Source organism: Anabrus simplex, chromosome 1 (assembly GCF_040414725.1).
Source record: "Anabrus simplex isolate iqAnaSimp1 chromosome 1, ASM4041472v1, whole genome shotgun sequence".
In the NCBI taxonomy this organism is placed as follows: domain Eukaryota; kingdom Metazoa; phylum Arthropoda; class Insecta; order Orthoptera; family Tettigoniidae; genus Anabrus; species Anabrus simplex.
The window spans coordinates 1,571,594,182-1,571,618,026 of record NC_090265.1 but is presented as its reverse complement, the minus strand read 5'-3'; the positions used below and the strand labels follow the sequence as shown (position 1 = coordinate 1,571,618,026).

The window sequence follows — 23,845 nt, the reverse complement described above, 5'->3', positions numbered from 1 at the left end:
ATAGAAATTCTTTGCAATTTCCCCACACATTCATTGGCACCAACCCACCGTATTCAACTGTTATTAATAATAAATTTTTGGATATAACCGATGGAAATTTATGAGTAAGGACTCATTTGAACCAGCATATTTTATGCAAATTAATGATGTAAGAAAAGGAAATACTTTATGAATGGAGCGGTAATGAAGCACGTTATGCAGGAGTGCGTAAATTGCTACCACACGTGAGGGTCTAACCGCACGAGAGAAAAGTGGGCAGCAGGACATTGTAAAGAACGCGTGAATTTACAAAAGAAAGTTTAGAGATTACAAAAGATTCAGCGATCGGATCTACATGAAAGTAGATCAGTGTAAAGTAGGTGTCAGGAGCTACTATTTGATTACCCTCACGACACTGAAGGATCATGATTAGCAGAGAAAATTTTGCCTAGGGGCGTGGCCTGCCACAAGGCCAGATCGCTATAAATGAAACCCAGACTTAGCTCCAACACTGCATTATGATTTGTGCTACCGGAGTATTTATGTGTCTGTGTGAAACGTAGTGAACCAGAGTGTTTAGTTACTGTGATCCAGTGCAAAAATGGATAAGAGTGTGTGAGGCTCAGTGTCGAATAAAATATATCAGCGCAGTACAGGTACCGTGAAAACAGGCCGTATGGTATGAGACAAGTACGGTGGTGTCTGAATAGAGGTGTTTTTAAATTTCCACAGAGATTTATTAAGGGAATGCTTATTCATAACTTCAGTGATGGCTCACAGAAGTAATAATTAAAGAACTGGTAAATGCTGGATACCGCTCAGAGTTTGTGAGACGCCGACTACACTCAAGTGATTAGTAGTGGACGAATTTAAGGTAGCTGAATAGTGATTGGCTGGCCCCGCGGTGTAGGGGTAGCATGCCTGATTCTTACCCGGAGGCCCCGGTTCGATTCCCGGCCAGCACAGGAATTTTTACCTGGACCTGAGGGCTGGTCCGAGGTCCACTCAGCCTACGTGATTAAGAATTGAGGAGCTATCTGACGGTGAGATGGTGGCCCCGGTCTCGAAAGCCAAGAATAACAGCCAAGAGGAATCGTTGTGCTGACCACACGGCACCTCGCAATCTGCAGGCCTTCGGGCTGAGCAGTGGTCGCTTGGTAGGCCAAGGCCCTTCACGGGCTGTAGTGCCATGGGGGGGTGAGGGGAATAGTGATTGACACTCAATAAACTAATAGAAAGATGTTCTCAAGAGAAGAAGTCTGCCTAATCCAGGGACACTCACATTAAGTAACGGTAACCATTAATCAGGCCGTGTGACAAAAGGGAAGGAATAGTGACTTACACAGACTTACCGCTACTCAGGTTAGTCCACTTGAGTAAATGAGTGGGTCTAATTACAAGAAGGTTATTTGAAAATGCATAAACATTTCCAAGTTTTGCCTGTATGTTTGTGAGTGGTCATCGAAGCCAGGATCGGAATCAACTAGAGTTGCGCCATAGTGCCAGCGTTCACCTCTTCAGGGAATGTCGGAAATTCCAACTGCAGAAGACCACAGTTCAAGACATCATGGACAGGACCCAAAGGAAGAGGAACCAAGGACTACCTACTAACGAGGCTGCAGTAATGGAGGCTTAAAAACCCCACGTGTACCCCCAAGATGACAGCAGACTGCACACAGTAATGATGAGTACATTTTCAATACACTAAGCATGAAATCCGCATGGCCGCATAACAAATACAATTTGTACATATTTTTTATTTTAAATATATATTTAATATTATTAAACCTAGGCGGACGCTCTATGCGTGTTTTTGGGAAATATTGTTTATTAATTCAATTTTTATTAGGATTTTCTTCTGTGATTTAAGGATAATCACCAATTTCTTCCGCAAACTTATTTGCACGAATTAGTACATAAGATCTCATTGTGTCCCAAATTGAATGCAATGTAATGAACACATTCCAGTCCAGACATTATTCTGGTGTGTTCAGCCTTATGTTACTGAGTTTATTTAGTTTCCCATCGACACCATAGACATGCAATCAGATGATAGTAGCGATCGTATTCTCCTCTGTATACAGTAGGGTCTCAATTATCCGACCTAAACGGGACCTGAATTACGTCGGATCACCGAAAATGTCGGATAATACAGAATAACTTTGAAAATAAACTAAGACAAACAGGAAGGCTATACTGTATTAATATGTTTTACAGTACTCTATTTATTGACTTATCAATTCAATTGTACAGTAGATGCAGTATTGAACAAAAATATTCCAAATGTCTTACGAAAAGAAACTTGTCAACAATGTCCCCTTGCCTGCTGATTCACGTTTTCTTGTTGGGAGATCCCGCCATCGACGATAATCCTTCACTCTGAGTCATCATTTTCTCTTTTTGTTCTGCAATGCCTCGTTCTTCTTCTTCATCATCCTCATTTTCGTTAGCATTCACAAAACCAATAATATCAGGGTCAGTTAGTTCAAACAGCTGATCTTGTGCACACCACTTACTCACATCTTGAGTCGTAGCATCTTCACAGCCAGGAATACAATTCAGTAAGGGAACAATGTTTTCCATGTCTTCTTGTACCACCTCCTCTCGATGTTCAACCTCACTCTATAATATGTTCCAAGACTTTCTAATGTCGTCGTTTCAACTTCTTCCCATAACTGCACTATCTAGAATGCCACGTCTTTCACGTTGTTTCGTTTTAACAGAAATGTTTTATTTCTTGAATTTCCCTTTTAAATTTCACAACCTCATCGCATTTAGCTGACAGTTTTTCTCCACAGATAGTAAGCCGCCCAATGCTGTACCATTTTTTCCACACCGATCAATGTCCTAGGCAATTTCTGTTAATGTTCATGTTCCTCCCTCCTAACGTGACGTCATTATGCCAGCCAATGGACCAAGGTGTGCTGGAAACATTGAAGAAGAAATATTGGCGGAAACTTCTTTCATCCCTGATAGAGAAAATGGACAATGGCAACGACATGATAGAAAGGTTAAAACCAAGCCACCCAGCACTGACAGTAAAATTAGGGACCCCTTCATTAAACTCCTGGAAATACACCGCCATTTATTGCAGAATGGGGCCAGATTTGACAGGCCTTTTTCCTGGTTTTGAGTGAACCAAAGGAGTAGTGCTTCACTTACTTTTTTGTACTCACGTTTTTCATTGTTTTTCTAATTTTCAGTGCATCACTTGTTACTCTGGTAGAGTACCAGTTTTCAATTTCTTCCCTCTTATGTTTCCAGTCTCCCGTTGTAACATGTCCAACAGCATAATCTGGAGCCAAATTTTGAAGAGTTTCCCCTTTGTCCAGTCTCTTTAACCCACTCAACTCGTCTTCCACAGAAACAATCGCTTTCTTCCGTTTACTCGCCATACTCACAGAGGATATGAAAACTACGACATCCGCACCCAACCAATCACTGTGTATTGATAGAATTTTTGTAACATCCGCACCCAACCAATACTACACTGAACAATCACTGAAAAGTCGCTGCACCTGTCCTTGAGAAAAATGCTGTCCTACCGCATGACTGCCAGTGCTTGTCCCACGGTCGCACCCTCCACACCAGGTGTCCCAGAATTGCCTTCACCTAAAGTTCAAATTAAGCCTACCAGTGTTGGATAACACGGAATGTCGGATAAGCGATGGTCGGTTGAGTGAGACTCTACTGTACAACCATATGTGCGAACGAGTGAGCGCGAGCACTTCTGACCTGTTGGTTTACGGAACAAAAGTCTATGTTACATTCTCTCGCGTAGCCATGTCCCGCAGTCAATAATCATCTTTACTGCCGTTTTCCTAAATATATAGGGACGACTTAATTATATAAATATGCGAGTGATGTGGTATTAGTTAATTACCTGTTGAATAGAGTCCTCTAAATGAATGAATACGGTGGATTTGAGATGCAGTAGTGTGAAAGCAGGGGAGACGATACTTGTGAAATGTTCGAGATGACAGATTGTAAGAGGGTAGAAGAATCAGGATAATTATCACAATGTAATGAACTAGGCTGTATATGGCCAGAATAATGAGAAATAAGAAATTGACAGCAAGTAAATAATTGTGTGCCTGGAAGAAGGCAAGTGAGAATTAAGGAAAGAATTGATGTGAAAGTTGTTTGTTTGCATGGCCAGCTGGCTGAAAACAAGCCGCTGCCAAGAGTCAGATTTATGATATGAAGGTGTGTCAAGCCCTTTGGTACGCGGTCAGTCATGTCAAAACTCTCGGAATATTCACACTGGGAGTCTCCTTCATTTAACAATGCATTAATAATACCGTGCTAATGATATATTATGACCATCGTTGTGAATTTAATGAGTCTATAGAGGATGGATTCCTCCCCATTTTTATATTTTAAATCAGCTCGTAATAGGAGTTTCAGATTTTGTACCTCGGAGGCTGATGAACATGGGTTCGACCTGCGTCAGGCTGATGAATCTGGGTTGACACCAGAAGGCCTGACTAGGCCATAGTTTCAAAATGTATTGTTTGTCAATGTATTTACTAGTGACAATTTATTTCTTTGTATATTGTATTCATGTATGTGTTATTTATGAGTATTTTATGGTGATGGGTAGGAAACCAACATTGCATTGGTCCGCTTTGTAAATAATAGGGTAAGATAAGCCCAGAGAAACATGTATATGCGATTAATATAATATGTAATTGATTTGGTCAAATAGACCGTATGTTCAATATGTGGTGATGTGATTTCGTGGGTAGGGAAATGTACACAACTATATCTATACAATACCTCATAACCATGATGGCCAGATAAAATAGTATGGCCTCACGAGAAATGTCATTTATCTGTGTATAAAGAGATGATTCTGTCAATGCATTTAGTTAACAGATACCATAGGGTATCATTTCTAGGTGAAAGGATAAACCTGTGATACGTATAAAGTGTAAATTATAAGTGCGTGTTAATAAGGCGATTTAGGATATGCCAAATGACAGCCAAAACAGAATATGAATTGGCAAGGACATTCAGGCATTCTGCATATAAGTAATTTGTATGTATGTAATAACATGGCATTACCTCGTACGATTTGATTTTGTGACTATCAGTTTATTAAATTCTGTTTAAAAATTGGGAACAAAAATTCTTCTCATTTGGTAGTATTAGTGTATTCCTCTCTTATTATAGAACACCCTACTTTCGGTATACTTAAATTAGTGCCCATATTTTTGGTGAACTGACCACTGACCCATATGCTCCTGAGCTCAGCCGTTGAAACTGTGAAAGTAGGGAAGATGGGACTTCATTACAAGTCATTAATCTCATTTTTTGGTCCGTATTGACAACAGTGATTACATTCAATTTACAAAGTATACATTTATTATTCACCTATTCAATACCTACAGTATCACGTTGTGTGGTTACATAATCATAAAAGATTGAAAAGTTGTGGACATAGCCTTCAGAACAACCAACACAACAAAAACATATTTTTCATTTATAATAAAATAAATAATAAAAACAGTAAATATTCAGGCTCAGGAGTGTACAGGTTAACATGTTCACAGTGTGGATTTTCATACGTTGGTCAGACTGGACGAAGTTTCTTTATAAGATACATGAAACATTTCAATGCTGATAAACACAACAAATATTCCGCTATGAGTACGCATATGAAGGAAACAGGTCACCATTTTACTTCAATAGAAAAGGATCTTACAATAATCAGGATTACTAATAAGGGTAAACTGCTAAATGAATTACAGAATATTTACATTTTTCTAGATAAAACATTCAATAAAGATCCTAACCTTAACGACGACACGGAGGTTAAGAGTCCTTTATATACATTAACACCAAGTTATTAGAAACAGTCATTCTAAAGCAAAATAAAATCCCACAAACACTTAAAATTATCAATTCAACAACCTCACTTATCCCCCTGACTACTGTTGTTGTTGTTTGAGTCATCAGTCCATAGACTGGTTTGATGCAGCTCTCCATGCCACCCTATCCTGTGTTAACCTTTTCATTTCTACGTAACTATTGCATCCTACATCTGCTCTAATCTGTTTGTCATATTCATACCTTGGTCTACCCCTACCGTTCTTGCCACCTACACTTCCTTCAAAAACTAACTGAACAAGTCCTGGGTGCCTTAAGATGTGTCCTATCATTCTATCTCTTCTTCTCGTCAAATTTAGCCAAACAGATCTCCTCTCACCAATTCGATTCAGTATCTCTTCATTCGTGATTCGATCTATCCATCTCACCTTCAGCATTCTTCTGTAACACCACATTTCAAAAGCTTCTATTCTCTTTCTTTCTGAGCTAGTTATCGTCCATGTTTCACTTCCATACAATGCCATGCTCCACACAAAAGTCTTCAAAAACATCTTTCTAATTCCGATATCAATGTTTGAAGTGAGCAAATTTCTTTTCTTAAGAAAGCTCTTCCTTGCTTGTGCTAGTCTGCATTTTATGTCCTCCTTACTTCTGCCATCGTTGGTTATTTTACTATCCAAGTAACAATACTCATCTACTTCCTTTAAGACTTCGTTTCCTAATCTAATATTTCCTACATCACCTGCCTTCGTTCGACTGCACTCCATTACCTTTGTATTGGACTTATTTATTTTCATCTTGTACTCCTTACCTAAGACTTCATCCATACCATTCAGCAACTTCTCGAGATCTTCTGCAGTCTCAGATAAAATAACAATATCATCGGCAAATCTCAAGGTTTTGATTTCCTCTCCTTGGACTGTGATTCCCTTTCCAAATTTCTCTTTGATTTCCTTTACTGCCTGTTCTATGTAAACACTGAAAAGGAGAGGGGACAAACTCCAGCCTTGCCTCACTCCTTTCTGGATTGCTGCTTCTTTTTTAAAGCCCTCGATTCTTATCACTGCAGACTGATTTTTATACAGGTTGTAGATAATTCTTCGTTCTCGGTATGTGATCCCTATCATCTTCAGAATCATAAATAGCCTGGTCCAATCAACATTATTGAATGCCTTTTCTAGATCTACGAATGCCATGTACGTGGGCTTGTTCTTCTTGATTCGATCCTCTTAGATCAGACGTAAAGTCAGGATTGCTTCACGTGTTCCTACATTTCTTCTGAAGCCAAATTGATCTTCCTCCAACTCAGCTTCAACTTGTTTCTCCATTCTTCTATAAATAATACGTGTTAAAATTTTGCAGGCATGAGATACTAAACTAATAGTGCGGTAGTTTTCACACCTGTCAGCACCGGCTTTCTTGGGAATAGGTATAACAACATTCTTCCGAAAATCGGATGGGACTTCTCCTGTCTCATACATCTTGCACACTAAATGAAATAACCTTACCATGCTGGTTTCTCCTAAGGCAGTCAGTAATTCAGAGGGAATATCATCAATTCCAGGTGCCTTGTTCCTATTTAGGTCACTCACAGCTCTGTCAAACTCTGACCTCAAAATTGGGTCTCCCATTTCATCAGCATCAACAGCCTCTTCATGTTCCAGAACAAAATTATCTACATCGTTACCTTGATACAACTGTTGGATATGCTCCTGCCATCTTTCTGCTTTGTCTTCTTTCCCTAGAAGTGGCTTTCCATCTAAGCTCTTAATATTCATGCACCTAGATTTCCTTTCTCCAAAGGTTCCCTTGATTTTCCTGTATGCAGCATCTACCTTTCCCAGGACCATACAGCCTTCGACATCCTTGCACTTCTCCTTCAGCCATTCTTCCTTAGCTACCTTGCACTTTCTATTCACTTCATTCTTTAATCGCCTGTATTCTTTTCTGCCCTGTTCATTTCTAGCATTCTTGTATTTTCGTCGTTCATCAATCAGGTCTAGTATCTCCTGAGTTATCCACTGATTCTTAGTTGATCTTTTCTTCCTTCCTAACATTTCTTCAGCAGCCCTACTGACTTCATTTTTCATGACTCTCCACTCTTCCTCTACTGTGTTTCCTTCGGCCTTTTCATTTAGTCCTTGTGCAACATGTTCCTTGAAACGATCCATCACACTCTTTTCTTTCAACTTGTCTAGATCCCATCTTTTTGCATTCTTTCCTTTCTTCAATTTCTTCAACTTCAGATGACATTTCATGACCAACAAGTTGTGGTCAGAGTCCACGTCTGCTCCTGACTACTAAGCCTACAATTGCCCCTCCAAACTGTCCCCCTCCCACACCGACACCGACACCGACACGTAATACTCCGCCCAGTTCTACCCTCCCTCAACTCACCCCCCTCCCTCAGTCACACTCATACAACACGCGAAGTAGGAACTCCAGTCAGACCAACGCTGCTAACAAAACAAGATAGATTACTCGCATGGCATTTGAGTAAGTACTCAATTTCACGCAATCCACAACACTGTACAATCACATACGTTTTAAATACACACATCAAATACGTCTTTTTTATTTTTTTGCAGTTTAACAACACTCTATCCATAGAGATTCCTACAACATCTGGAAGACCACACTTATATGTGAAAATCAACATAACTTTCAAACACAGATAGATCTCCAACTTATACTCCATTTCAACGATTACACCAGAGTGTATCTTATATCAATTCAACTCAACGAAGATACACCATTGCTTCTTCTTAACCTAATTTTAACAGTTAGAACGCATAATTTAAAACAAAATTCATCCTCTGATCTACTTAGCAGTGACCGTGGCAAATATTACTGACTTTCACTAACAAGAGGATCCATTTCAGTTCCAGATACATGCCAATTTTAAAAACTTCTTATCATTATAAATAATTTTTTAGACAATATTGTAAAATATACTACAATAATTTTAACATGTGTTTATACTTCCCATGTCAAATTTCTTAACTACTGTTTCAAAGAATTTTTTTTTAATACCACAACATACCTCATCTCAATTTTTCATAAACAATAGTGTAATCATTCTTAATAAAATTGTTTGTTTTAAGATTAACTAATGTGCTGATGATGCCCAATAAGAAGGGCGAAACATGTCCACAACTTTTCAATCTTTTATGATTATGTAACCACAAAACGTGGTACTGTAGGTATTGAATAGGTGAATAATAAATGTATACTTTGTAAATTGAATGTAAGATGGGACTTCCGACGCCCGGGAAGTGATTTCTGAAGTTCTGTCCCAGCGGGGACACGTTTTAAAGCCCCTCTCCACCACCTTTTAGGCCTGGCTAATCTGCCATTGAAATTAGTATCACTTTGGAATTTTTTAATTTTATTTCCTGTGCGACTTATGTCGCTAATTGTAATTGCATCTTCTCCGTCCCCGGAGTTATTTTCCATCGGTATCTTTTGGTCTTGTGTTGGGCCAGGTGTGGGGTGAGTTTCTCCAAGGCTCGCTGGCTTTCCTGCCAGCCATGCCTTGCGTTGCTTGCTGGCGGTGTCTTAGTCGATTGTCACCGCCATTAACGTTGGGTCGCTTGACGATGATGCAACGAAGGGTACTTGGTGTCTTCTCTGGGGATGGAGTTTAGCCCAAACCATGGATGTGGGTTAAATTTCCATTGAAAAGGGTGTCTTTTCACCCTTACATCTTCTGACTTTCTGTAATCGTCCTCTCAATTTGGATTTTATTTGCATCCTTCTGATAACAAACGGAGTGAGTATTGTATTTGGGAGCTAACGCGTTCCCATCAGTTTCCTGGAAAATGTTTCTTACCATTTACTTTGGAAGTGACCTTCAACATCTGGACTGTTGACTTCGGAAATCATATTATTATGGATTTTGGTGCAACCTTTTTCTCTCAAGTTTCTACTTCAGTGTTTCTCGGCATTTTTTAAAGTCTGTTTTACTTATCATCACCATTCTCGGGTTGCATTTGTTATATTATGTTTGTTTCATACTATGTGTACTGAACTTTAGAAACTTATTTCTACCTTGGTAAAATCAAAATATATTTATTATTATTATTATTATTATTATTATTATTATTATTACTATCATCATTAATTTGGTAAGAAGTTAAATGTAGCCTATCTACTTTTTAAAATAATTTAGCCTGTGTAGGTTTTGGGCTGTGTGTGTTTTCACCAAGAAGTCCGAAGTTACATTTGAGCTTTTCTTTTCCCCATGGTTAAATTTTTCTTTCTAAAATTTTGTTTCGAGGCTTGTGCCTTTTGGTAACGTCCTGGGTTTGGTATTACGTGAATTGATCGTTTGTGGCATTCCTAGTTTGTTAACATTGCCATGACAATACCGTTGCAATGGTGATTATTATTCTGTGGCTGTTTCCCGTGTTTTCTTGGGGTTGATTTGTGCCTTTGTGATTACGCTCCTTGCTATCATGGAATTTCGGTTATTTTGACTCAACCCTTTATGTTATTTAATTAACCTTTCTCGGGGTTGGTAATTCTGTCCATGCGACAGTTTTGTTTTGATTTTACACTGACGCACGTATTTTGCGTCGGACTCTCTTGGGGAAACTCACCGAATTACACCGTAGTAATTTTAAAAAGGTTGAAAATTGTTCCTTTTAACTGACCCAAGTAAATGCTAGTGTGTTATACCTCTACGGTCGTCATGTTATCAGAAAAGTAGTATTAGTTTATTTTATTTGTATATTTAAGTGAGCAGCTCACAACTAGTTGATATTTGATCCTTCTGTTTTTTTTTTTTAGTTTTTTTTTAACACCGTTAAATTATTTAAAGTCTATTTTGGTATGAGGACAATGTTATAGATTTACCATTTAATATGAATTAACATTTTCTCATCTACATATTAAAAAAATTGATGAAAACTAAAGTCAGTCAGTACAGCCATTCTATCCGGTCGATTTCCTTCATTTGTTTTTTTAACTGAAAGGTATCCATGCACAGATTTGTCATCAGGCACTATAAATCACTTAACTTTCCTCAAATTATTTGATTTTTTTTCAATTTTTTTGTCTCTTTGAAGCTATCATATCTTTGGCTCTAATTGAGGTGCAGAGTTCGTTTTGACCTAAGAACACTCAGTGGATCAAGATCTTTCATTTCAGCTCTTAACTATTCAAATTGGTTGATTCTGAGGAAAGTTATGAGTGCACATTCAATCTGACGTCCCATTTCTTCAACATTTTTTCTCTCATTGAAGCAATTAAATCTTTCGTTCTAATTGACGTACGCAGTTCGTTTTGGTCTAAAAACACTCAGTGGATCAAGCACTTTCTTTTGAGGTAGTAACTACTTAAACTGCTAGATTCTGAGAAAAGTTATGAGTACATTTGTCTCCATAACGAAGATCCTTCAAGGACTTTTCAACAATTCAGCACGTAGTGTTGTTCCAAGGAATGTTTAATTCAATTTCTTTGTGTGATGTATTTTCAAGTGTTTTGTTGACATAATATTACATTCTATTACCACAGCAGATCATGTGCTTTATTTCATTACGTCGGAACTTTGCAAATACATCCGTGAGGAGGGTAATGAACAACACCATACTTTGCACATTGCGGGCGGAGCCAGCGGGAAACTGCTAATCTATATACTAAAAATTTTTATGAGAACTAAAGTCAGTCAGTCCGGCCATTCTATCCGGTTGATTTCCTTCATTTTTGTTTTAACTTAAAGGTATTCATGCACAAATTTGTCATCAGGTACTATATATCACTTAACTTCCATCTTCCTCAAATTATTTCATTTTTTCAATTTTTTGTATCTTTGAAGCTATCATATCTTTAGTTCTAATTGAGGTACGGAGTTTGTTTTGACCTAAGAACACTCAGTGGATCAGGTTCTTTCATTTCAGCTCTTAACTATTCAAATTGGTTCATTCTGAGCGAAGTTATGAGTGCACATTAAATTTGACGTCTCATTTCTTCAACATTTTTTCTCATTGAACCAATCATATCTTTCGTTCTAATTGAGGTACGCAGTTCGTTTTGGTCTAAAAACGCTCAGTGGATCAAGCGCTTTCTTTTGAGGTAATAACTACTTACATTGCTAGATTATGAGAATAGTTATGAGTACATTTGTCTCCATGACGAAGATCTTTGATGGATTTTTTAATAGCTCGGCGCGTAGTGTTGTTCCAAGGAACGTTTAATTCAATTTCTTTATGTAATGTATTTTCAAGCGTTTTCCTGACACAATATTACATTCTATTACCGCAGCAGATAATGTGCTTTATTTCATTAAGTCGGAACTTTGCAAATACATCCGTGAGGATAGTAACGAACAACACCATACATTGTACATTGCGGGCGGAGCCAGCGGGAAACTGCTAGTTTTTCTTAAAGTAAATGTGTTCTTTCTTTCACGCATTTTATGTGTTCTGATGTCCAGTACAGTGGTTGGTTTTAAATATCCACGGTTTGTTGCAACACCTCTCCACTAGTTAAGGTAAGTTCTTGTTTATTTGTTGTTTGGTAAGGAGTGAATTGCGTCTGTTTGTGCTTCCACTTGTTATTGATGAACTGGGGCAGTGGTGTAACTTGTTTCTTTCTGTTATGTTTTCTAGGTGTTACACTTCCAGTTTCACGTAATTGTTTGAAGAGGTTCACAAATAATTGTTGAGATGGGTAACCTCTACTGGGATATTGTTCCACATACAGAGCACGAGAATGAACAGCATTCTTTCAACGATCTCCATACACCATTAACATGTCAGCTTTTTCCGCATTGGTGATTACCATCATCCACCACATCCTACTTCTTGAACTACCACGAAGTAACTGACAAGGAAGTTGCAATGCAATCAGTGAACTGTAAAGAAAACACACATAAGACCATCATAGCCTGGTTACTAAACAGTTGAATTGTGCAAACAAATTTACAAACTTCAAACTATGATAGCTTGTACTAGAATTCTGATAAAAACACCATTGACATTCTAATTTACTAAAACACCATTGACATTCTAATTTACTTTAATTTTGTTTTTGTAAATGTCAACAGGCATTGTTTCATTTGAAACATGTAGCTTTCTGAAATCATACACATTCTAATTATTAAATCCTGCGTATGAACTACAATTATGACCCCATGGTTACATTTTATTTCTGTGAAAACAGCACATCAGCAGCACCTTCCATTTCAGATATATTTTTGGGGTGCAAGTTTTAGGTGATTGATCCTGTATAGTTCTTGATAGTGTTCTGCCCTGGTCTGAGCTATGGCCGACTTTGCTTCTCCTTTGGTGGCCACATAAATCAACTGATTTTTGTCCATCTTGCCATTTCTTAAAGGCCCTTTTCTTCTCTTTTAGTCCACAACCATGCCTGCTTGTCAATACATTGGCAGCCCAGTTTTATTTTACATATGTCACCTGTATGCCAAATACAAAGCAAGTGATGTATTCTCATTTGTAAGATGGATAACATAACCCGGCTGGTCAGTAAATACTACACAAAGTTGTTCTGAAGTCTAATATGAAAAATGTCAAACTGAAACCAGAAACTGAAAGTATCTAGTGTCTGATCAGCAATGTGGCAACACACTGTTCATGAGGTCCCACAACATTCTGAACTGCAAGGACAATAGCACAAATCTGAATGAAAAGAAAAGAAAAACAATTGTAGAAAAGAACAAGAAAATCAGAGAACAATAATTAACTGCCAGGTTCTATAGCAGCTGATGTGGCAGCTCTGCAGCAGAGCTTGCGGTTCTAGAACTGGTCTCTTCCGCCATTTAAGAACCCATAATTCATAACTGATGCACCCAGAAGACTACTGTCATACTCTAAGGGTGAATACCCATGATGATATACAGAAGTGTTCTCTCTAGGACCCTTTTAATGGGCACACCGCCCTGCCATTTTTACGGGCCACCTGGCTAACATAATCTAGATATGTGCTAGTTAGATAATGTTAATAGAGTCTACATATTTGAGTCATTTGGTGATCCAAATCAAAATTTAAATACTCAAAAACTGTTTATTAAATGATAAAATCATTATTGTCTGCATAATTGCAACACTTGTATCGGGGTCTAAATCTTTTGCTTGACTATCATGTAGTGCGCGGAAGCGGTTCCGACCACTCGATTCCACATGTCACAAAAATACACGACACTCCACAGCAACCGACAAGTAGGCTGCGTTGTTACATGATAATGAACGAGAGGTAGAACACTAAAATTTCAAAACATTCTGTTATGTCTTGGTCGTCATAACACTAAAATAGTTAAATTTTTCAGTTAAGTTTACCTGTCTATAATATTGTTAATGCCCTGAGGGGAATATATTGAAAATGATCATTTTCATTTTTATGTAGTACTCCTCATCCGGCTATTCATTTCGACCATGTGGCTGACGAAAATTTCTGGGGAGAAACTGTACAGTATCATCATCACCATCATCTGCAGTTTCCAGCTATTGGCCGGGTCTGCTTACTATGCAGTCTATATATATAAAATAAAAGTTTTGTCTGTACGTTACTCAGAATTTGAAAAGAATGGCATTTACGTATCGGTCATGTCCACAGTAACAAGGAAATGCACTTTTTACTTTTCTGTAATTTCTGTCTGTCTATCTGCCTGTATGTATGTACATGCATCATGAGAAAATGGCTGAAAGTTGAAAATCGGTATGTAAAGACAGGGGTATTAGTGGTCCTATCAATAAATATTACATAACTAAAGTTATATAAAATTGAATTTCCCATCATTTATGTCATATACATTTTTACTAGAGGTCTGCATTATCTCCGACTTTTACCGGTGAGTCTCGCTCGCCTCTCTGGCTCTCGGGACTATGCGGTCGAGCATCCTGTGCAGCCGGTTGCGGGCTACCGATCGCCAGCGACTGGCCGAGTACACCAAACGCTCGGCCGGTCTCCAGTAACCGGCGGACGCAGTGCCAGGCAGCCAGCGAGCTGCGCTACGCTGGACTCCTTGAGATCATAGGCCACTACTTTACATTAACCCTCACCTATTTCTTTTACATATTTCTTTCGTTTTTTACTATCAGTTCTATAATTTAAATATTACAATTATTGTATATGTTACATTTGAAGTGTGTTAATATGTTGCAGACTATTGGATTTTCGTCTTTGATGTGATCATGTATTCCAGTAATTGTAACGTTATGAACTGTATTGTCTTCATATAGTATTTTGTTCCGTTCGCTAGAAAGACAGCGACACAGCAATGGTGGGTTTTGTGTAGCCTATCTCCAGACTTGGCCACATATACATTGTACTGATAGCGAATGCAAGATCAAGAAGGAATGCAGGATTGTTTCTAAACGTAATACTCACCAATTTTCTTTTTTACAAGCGTTAATTTATAAACAAATTATGACCTGTAAATAAAGTTACATGTGAATCATAACTATACAATTCGTTTTTCGTCACTGGTGCTCCCTGATGCACAGGAGTCATTTGTGTTCCTGGAGCTACTACTACAGCTGGCTGTTTGTACTCCTTCCTGTGAAGTAAATAAAAGTGGAATCATACATTTATAGAATTTGAGAAATGTTTCCTTTCTTGTGATTACGTGGTACATTCAGAAAACTTACGAAATTGTGATGGATCAATATGTGATCATCCACCTTGTCTGATTCCAAGCACGATCTTTTGCTAGACAGCAGGTGACCGGCCTGGCTAAAATTTCTCTCGCTGGCAGCACTATTGGCAGGAATCCAAAGAACTTTTCTGGCTGCTACCGACAACATTGGAAATAACTCTGCGCGTTTTTCACCACTTCAAAATTTGTCATTCGGCACAGTTACAGCCGGATTTGGAGAGTGAAAGGTACCTTCCGAATTCATTAGTAGTAATTGTGTGTCCATCTTCGTCATCCTCATCCGAACTCCAGTCCACCTTGGACTTTTTCATGGGAAGAACTTGGTCACTGTTCGCTTGAATGGGCTCTAAGATGAATGAAAACATTTGTAATGTATTCCTGTCTATTCCTGACACCTTTACATATGTATAAACCTTAGTTAGGATTACTGGTTACTAAAAACTATATTTCCAGTGAATTCCCACTTAGACTATATTGCAAAAATTACATCAAAATGCATTGTGGAATCTTTAGGCTGCGAAACCCTTCCCAAATATTGTACATTTTAGACAACATAATTGTTGATCTATCGAAAGGTGGAAGATTAGACAAACAAACTTTCATTTACTAATTTGTTTCAGTGCATCAACCCTACCATTTACAGGCAGTTCGGAGCACAATCGTCGAACTTCAGCATACGCGACTTGCTTTTCTTCTGCTGTGAGTTTCTTCAAATGACGCCGTGATGGCCAAAAAACTGTCTCAACGTAATGGATAGCCTCCAATTTGCACTTCTCTCTGATGGAGTATGCTGCTCTTTTTTATTTTCGTCATGCAATGAAAAGGATAAATAATATATACATACCGTAATTGCATTCAGATAATTCAACGATTTTATAAATGGTCATACCTTATTTAAAAAAATTTACTTCGTTGTCACTGTCTTCTGGTTCACAATGATGTAAGAGACGCGTGTACCAAGGCAGCACACGTACCAGCGCTGTTATTTTTTCACTTTCCAAATCCAAACTCGCTTCTTTAAAGAGGGTTAGAAAAACGACAACTTCTCATACGCACTCTTCATGGAAAGTTTCTAAGACTTTCGATTGCCTCTGGGAATCTAGTAGATCTTGAATATCGTCGATTTGACTTATGATGGCACTGAGCATTAACAGTATACAGTTTAACCGTGTTAAAACTTCTTGCTTCACGAAGTGCTGCAGACGCCCCGAGTGACCCGATCTCTTCAAATAGCCTACTATAGCTCTTGCTGATAGCAGACACGACAGGATTTCAGGAGCTTCTTCTTCTAAACATGTCTCTTGAAATGTGTGATGAAGCGCAGTCATCAGGCAGTGATCAAAGCATGACAAACGGTCGTAAGATTCAAGTGCCTTCTTCATATCAGCACCTTGGTCGGTGACAAAGTAACATTTTGTAACATCATTCCTGTTAATTGATAACTCAAGCAAAAGCGTTTTTCGATTTCGTACCGAATGTTCTCTCCTGTCTTAGATATGTCCGGAAACTCAATTGTTAGCAAAACAAGCATTTCTAGCTGCCACTCATCATTAACATAATGCGATGTCGCAGTCAAAAAAATTTCTCTTCTTGTAGTTATCAGACCACAGGTCAGCGTCTAAAGCGCACATTTTGTCCTTTAGACCACATATTAGTTTGGGCACCATTGTCGCCGGTATTCTGTAGGCCTTCCCTTTAACATCCCGTGATACAGTAGTAGGGTGCAGAAGAACATCTTCTATATTGACTTTGCCGTAAGTGGCGCCAACATTGATGAGCTCCTGCGAATAGTTCTTGATGCCAATATTACTACAAGTATTCAATGGTAGCAAATTTATTCCACTCATATCGACCAACTTATCAACAACAACTTTCTTTATGCTGCTTGGTACTGCACGTGTTCGGTGGAATTCTGATCCGCAGTTACTTTTGCAGTGCCGAATCATACCTGTTGTGCTTGACTGGTAAGATAGTACAGTATCACAAGTGGCACACTCCACGAAACCACAAGAAGCCTGCGTGACAGGATCCACTAAAAGTGCAAACGATTTCCAAGCTTCACTTTTCGCCTCCTCTTTCGACATATCTTTCTTCTGCAGGACTAACGAGCCGCTCCTAATTCTCTCCAGAATACTTCTTTTCGTTTCTTGAATGCAACTTTTACGACCTATACTTGGGTGATCCATAACGCTGTCTGCACTGCTCAAAGCCCAGTCGCCAACTGATTTTACAGTTAAGTAAATAAATTTCATTATTCTTCCGTATTGAACCAAGATTACAATTAATTAAAAAGATGATTATATTTATAAGACTAAACAATTTTTCGATAATGAAAATTTTTTATTGATCAAGAAAGACCCAACACAAACGTTACAACGCCAATTAAAGCAGACATTAAAGAATACGTCCTTCCTCTTCACCGAACAGGAGAGACAAAAACTAGTAAATGTGAACCCGGGCCTTCCCACAGCAAGAGCAATCCCCAAGATTCACAAGGCTGGTGTTCCCATTCGACCTATTATAAACTATAGACCTAGTCCTCTATATAAATTGGCTAAATTCATTCAGAAATTCCTTAGAAAACACTATAAATTTACGGCAAACAAATCCATCAAGAATTCCATAGAACTGGTTAATAAATTAAGCAATTTCAAATTACAAGATCACCATACCTTACACTCATTTCATGTTGTCAACATGTTTCCGAGTATTAATACTAATAAGTTACTTCCTGTTGTTCTTAAGAATCTAAGATCCTACAGTCAGCTAAGTGAACTTGAAATACAAGATTTCATGAAATTGGTTAAGTTACTTGTAAACAATAATTACTTCATCTTTGACAATGTCATTTATAAACAAGATGGTTTGGAAATGGGATCTCCGGACTCTGGAATCTTGGCCGAAATTTATTTGGATTCTTTGGAAGCATACATGATGGAGAATGACAAAGTTTTTGATAATATTTTGTTTTGGGCTAGATTTGTAGACGATACTTTAGTAATTTTGGACTAAAGTGTAGGAATGCAAGGGTTACTCTTGATTTACTTAATAATATTGACCCACAGATTAAGTTTATGTTGGAGTCAGAAAGTAATAAATCAATTAATTTCCTCGACCTAAAGATCAACAGATCGGGTTCTGTTTTTGAGTACAGTATTTTTAGAAAGCCTACACAAACGGCAGTCACTATTAGACAGGACTCAGAACACCCACAGAGTCAAAAAAGATCTACATACAATAGTTTAGTAGAACGGGCCTTTAAGATCCCTATGACAAAAGCTAATTTGAAAAAAGAACTTAATATAATACGTTCAATAGCTAAGGCTAATGGTTTTAGTGATTGCTTTATTGAACGTATTATTAACAAATTTAGATTCCGTTTGCATACTACTTTGGTCAAGGACAAACCCAATCATGAGACATTTGCCATAACACATTTGACATAACATGAAAATTTCATTTCGTACTGATAATAATAATACTGTAGTTTTGCACAATGCAACTTCGGTTAATAGGTCGAACCCATATACCAAATCGGGAGTATATAGATTTAAATGCAATGACTGTAATTGCACATATCTAGGCCAAACAGGACGTAGTTTCAAAATTAGATACACAGAACATGTCAATGCAATAAAATATAACAGATTTTCAGCGGTAGGCCAGCATGTACATGACCTAAAACATAAATTCACATCTACAGAACAAGACATTGAAATTTTTGAGAGCTTAGGGATAGGTAATTTGCTGGATGTTACGGAGACCTGTTATATACATTTAGATCAGTATTTTAATCCAAATTTTAATTTAAACGAAATTTCCGAAAAACCAAATATTCTCTTTAATTTTCTTATTGAGTTTTCTAAAAAAATTACATATACCGGACAATAGGACAGTATTTCATATTATGCGCAGTAGCTTTACATACAGCCTTCCAAGATCACGCCCTCCGGAGCTCCAACAGGTTGCCGCCCCTCAGTTGCTCCTCCCTAATTCCCCTAGTTCCTCCAGTTCCCCTCTTTGACTCAAACCAACCTTGGACACTGGATTGCTAACACAAGGTTCGCTTAGCTACTCGGTGCTTTGCAAGGACAGTGATCTCACGAGGTGAGTCACATAAATGTTTATGTTATAAGACGTAAAAAATTTCACTTTACCAGTTAAATGTGATGGTTTACTAGTTTCATATTATTTCAGGTCCACATTGAACTGGGAATGAGATAATTGTTAACTTTCTTAAGCACCGGCTTCTCAATCCGCCTCTTAACGATCGCTACATTACAACAATTTGAAGATTTTATGGAATAGTTTCAATATGGTTTTACAAACATTTTTTTAAAAATGTCAAACAGAGACGATGTTTTTAAGAAGATTGTGCCTTCAGTGTTTGTTGTTTAACCTTATTCCAATTCTTTATGAACACTACATTACAAGAGCCTGAAGACTTTATTGAATAGTTTTAATACGGTTCTACAAAAACACTTTTTAAATGTGCCAAACAGAGCTTATGTTTTTATGTAGATTGTGTTTTCAGTTTATTTTGTTTAACTTATGATTATTTAAACCAAATTACATCTGATTTTATCAATTCAAAGTTTAATACTTGCAAGTCTTGGACAATATGGACTTGGAAATAGTATTATTATAACGTGGTTTTAAATCATTATGATTTTTATAATTTGTGTGACGTAGATAAACTTACATATGTTTGCCAATATTTCCAATGCATATCAGCTGATGATGACGCAATATAAAGCATCAAAACTAGTTCTGATAAAATAAATATACATGTTGTAATTTCATCTTAACAACATTTTAATGTATTGAATAAGGTGGATACAAATTTTTAATTAATTGTAATTGATTTTACACACGATTTCTAATACAAATCCGCACACTGTTGAGCGCACGGCGGGTTTACTGTCGCCGGCCGGGATTATGATTACGCTCGAGCGCCCAGCAGTGCTCGACAGTTCCACTGATCACCGAGAGGTGAAGGACGACCGGCCACATGGTCCTTTAGACGGCCACAGCCTTATCGCAGTGTGGGCTTTTCCCAGCCGTCGAGCAGCGGCACGAACTGGGCAATGCTCGAGCGGTTGTTTTCTTCCAAATGCAGACCTCTAATTTTTACTGTACTGGCTATGATGACAGAGATATTCGTGAATTTGTATTTTGGTTGCTAAGTCCATATCAACGCCGAGCCACGAGATAACAATTGAATGAAAATCAGTATATAGAGTCAGGGAATAAGAAACTACAGTACAGTCTAAGCTATAAACAATTTTATTCACCCTGGATGAAATTGTAGTTTAGGGGAAAGCATCAAATATTTAATTTTTAAGTACCTATGTTATTGGTCCTATCGAAAAGTACTACATAACAAACGTTAGAGAGAATACAATTTCCGATCATTTTGTTTTATTCAGTTTTACCGTACCAACTATAATAAGAGTGGTATTTCAGAGTTGGAAGAAAACTAAATGTGTAGGCCTACAATATCGAAAGCTCTTAAAATTGATCAACAATAACATTATATTGACCATAGTTTCTTGTGATGTTCTTTGTCTCTTATGCTGCCGCTGAACTCTAATAGATGGGATTACTGCTGTGTACCGAATATAACAGCCTGACTGAATACTGGCAGGAAATAGCTGGGGAGTTAGAAAACTTTCTTCTTTAGCATGCCCATTCCTCTGGTTCATAAATTTTCTGATACAGCTGGTACGTAACACACTTGTTCATCATAGTATTCCAGCTATTCAATCCCTACTCTGAAGCGCTGTTTTGAATGAGCAGTGTGCACATTTAAGGCGTAGTAGTAGTAGTAGTAGTAGTAGTAGTAGTAGTAGTAGTGGTGGTATGACCTGGTCTAAAATTACAATTTAGGCCTATTCCAAATTATAGCACCACAATTCACTAAATAACTTAAAATTCAACTCTGAAGAGAGCCGTTTCTTAAGAAAAGCTTCTTACTCTTCACTTTTATTAAATTCTACATTCATTTTATTCCAAATTAGCGGTGAAGACGAGGGTTTCTCCTCTGACTTGGAGGAAGAATTTGCCTCCAAGTCAAATAGTTCTTTCCGCCGCCAGTGTAGTGAATTGAGATTTTCCAACTCATCAGATACTTCTAGGAAACAGATTAGCTAAAGAGCATAGTTTTTGGCCAGGGACTCTCCACTATTCGAACCCCCCCCCCCGTCGCCGAGAAAAGACGAAGAGTTTTCACGGATCACGGCTGTCTGCGGCTTGGTCATTCCAGCTCTGGAACTTTGGACTATTAGATCAGCAGCGTAGTACTGTTCATTACAAGTGACAAAATGTATAGTTTTTCACTTGATCGAGTATTTCATATGAAAGAATTGCTCTTAATCGTGCCATTCCTACTGACGTCATTGTAATGGCCTATGTTCATTTTAGTTGAGAAAACTACTAAGGAAGTCTTTCTGAGGATGTAAAAAGGCAGGTGGAGATTGAGTGCCTACAAATTATAATGAAAACTCCCCAACTTGATTGTGACTGATAGTAGGCAAGTGGGCCTACCGTTACAATAAAAATTTCCCTGTTGTGTATCTAGGGTAACGTTAAGAGCTATGAAATTTAATACAATCTTGTTCACAACGTGTACACTACCTAACCTAGAATTCTGTATAGCCTACAATGTAGAATTCCGTAGCAAAGCACGGGTACATCAGCTAGTATACCTATAAAATGCTGCTGAAATACAATACATTCCTCTTCTAATAAGTTTACAGAGGTTAACTAAATTACCGCATATGTCAATACTTACCCAAATCAGGATTAGCACGAAGAATATCCTGGCGAGCATCCTTTGCCCATAACATATAGGCAGTAAAGCGAGTTTTCTGAAACAGGTACAAAGAACAATTGGCATTGTAAGGAAGTGAAACATGGATGACTCAGAATGAAAGAGAATAGAAGCCCTTGAAATGCGGTGTTACGGAAAAATGCTGAAGGTGAGATGGATAGATCAAGTAATGAAATACAAAACTTCAGACATCATGAATTTTTATTTTCTTACCATTAAATTCACACATGATTAAGAATATAATGTGGCTTCACTTATAACTTCTATACATGACACTGTGTTTTAAAAATTTTGTGTCAATAGAAATGGTGATAATTACCTCATGGAAGGAGGAGTTAACACATTTTGGAACCAAATTATTTACTGACATATACTCATATATCGAGAAAGAAGAATTACACCGCCCTGTGAAGATTTTCTGGCAAAAGTAATTGTATGTGATAATACGTTACATTTAGTGTCCTTACTTAAAAAATAATACCAGTTGTTTCGTACCACGTACAGATTTGTCACAAGTCCGTCCCATGTTTATACTAATCGAGCCTTCATTGTTGTAAATGAGGTTTGCATTGGTTGTATGGAATGGAGGTATGGACGTGTCTGAGAGAAAATATTGTATGTGCTCTGTTTTGGAGGGGAGTAGGTATTCATACAGGAACACCAGAAGAACAATTAGAACAGTTGCAGTTCACGCATGCGCAATGTCAGACAAGGTCAAAACGCCAAGGTTGCGTTTCTCCGTAGTCTGAGAGGAGAATCCGAGAACGTGTCTCATGCCTTTGTCTACAAGTTACAACGCGCACTTGAAGTCGATTGAGTGAATAAGTGAGTTACTTTGTGTTAAAATGGCAAATGGCAGTGATGTCTGGAGGCAAAAATGCATGAACAATGCCAACTCTTTCTGTTATATATGTGGCCAGTATACAATTAAAGGCCAGAAGTGAAATATTACGCCATTTATAAAAAGCTTGTACTTGGCATACTTTAACATGAAGTTAGGTGATCAGGACAAGAATTTTGCACCTCATATTGTGTGTAAAACGTGTGTAGAAAATCTGCGGCAATGGTCTGTTGCCGCCAATGCCATTCGAAATCCCAATGGCTTGGTGGGAACAAAGAAATCATTTTGAAAAATGTTATTTTTGTGTATGTGAAGTGTCCAGGTTCAATGCAAAAAACAAAAAGCATATTGTGTATCCCTGCCTTCCATCTGCCATAACCCCCGTACTGCATGGACTCGATATTCCTGTCCCAAAATCACCAACACAGTTACCAGAGAGTGTGTCTTCGTCATCTTCAAGTGCAGAGGATGGTGATGATGATACCTTTGTACCGGATGTTGAGGATAAAACTCCACATCTTTATGTGTAAAGGATTTTTTTATTGAGCCTCGAATCAATTTTAAAGTGGGGGAGGATGTGACAAATGTTGGGACCGCCGTGTGTAGTAAACATTCTCGAGAACTGTTTAAACATTATTTGTATAAAGTTTTACTTGTTCCAAATTCATGTTGATTGAAAAATCTTAATCATAATGATGTTTTTAGGCCTATAAAAAAACTATGAACATTATGAAGAATATCTATA

At 37.9% G+C, this 23,845-nt stretch overlaps 1 protein-coding gene across 2 annotated transcripts in view; it reads right to left on the bottom strand.

The window, feature by feature from the left end:
* Nucleotides 1–23,845, bottom strand: part of LOC136858534 (HMG box-containing protein 4) — a 387,970-nt gene that overhangs the window by 173,686 nt on the left and 190,439 nt on the right. For both annotated transcript variants that reach the window (XM_067138142.2, XM_067138143.2), the window contains exon 7: nt 22,221–22,296. In XM_067138142.2, the coding sequence (XP_066994243.2) occupies nt 22,221–22,296 (76 nt within the window). The remainder of the gene's footprint in view (nt 1–22,220; nt 22,297–23,845) is intronic.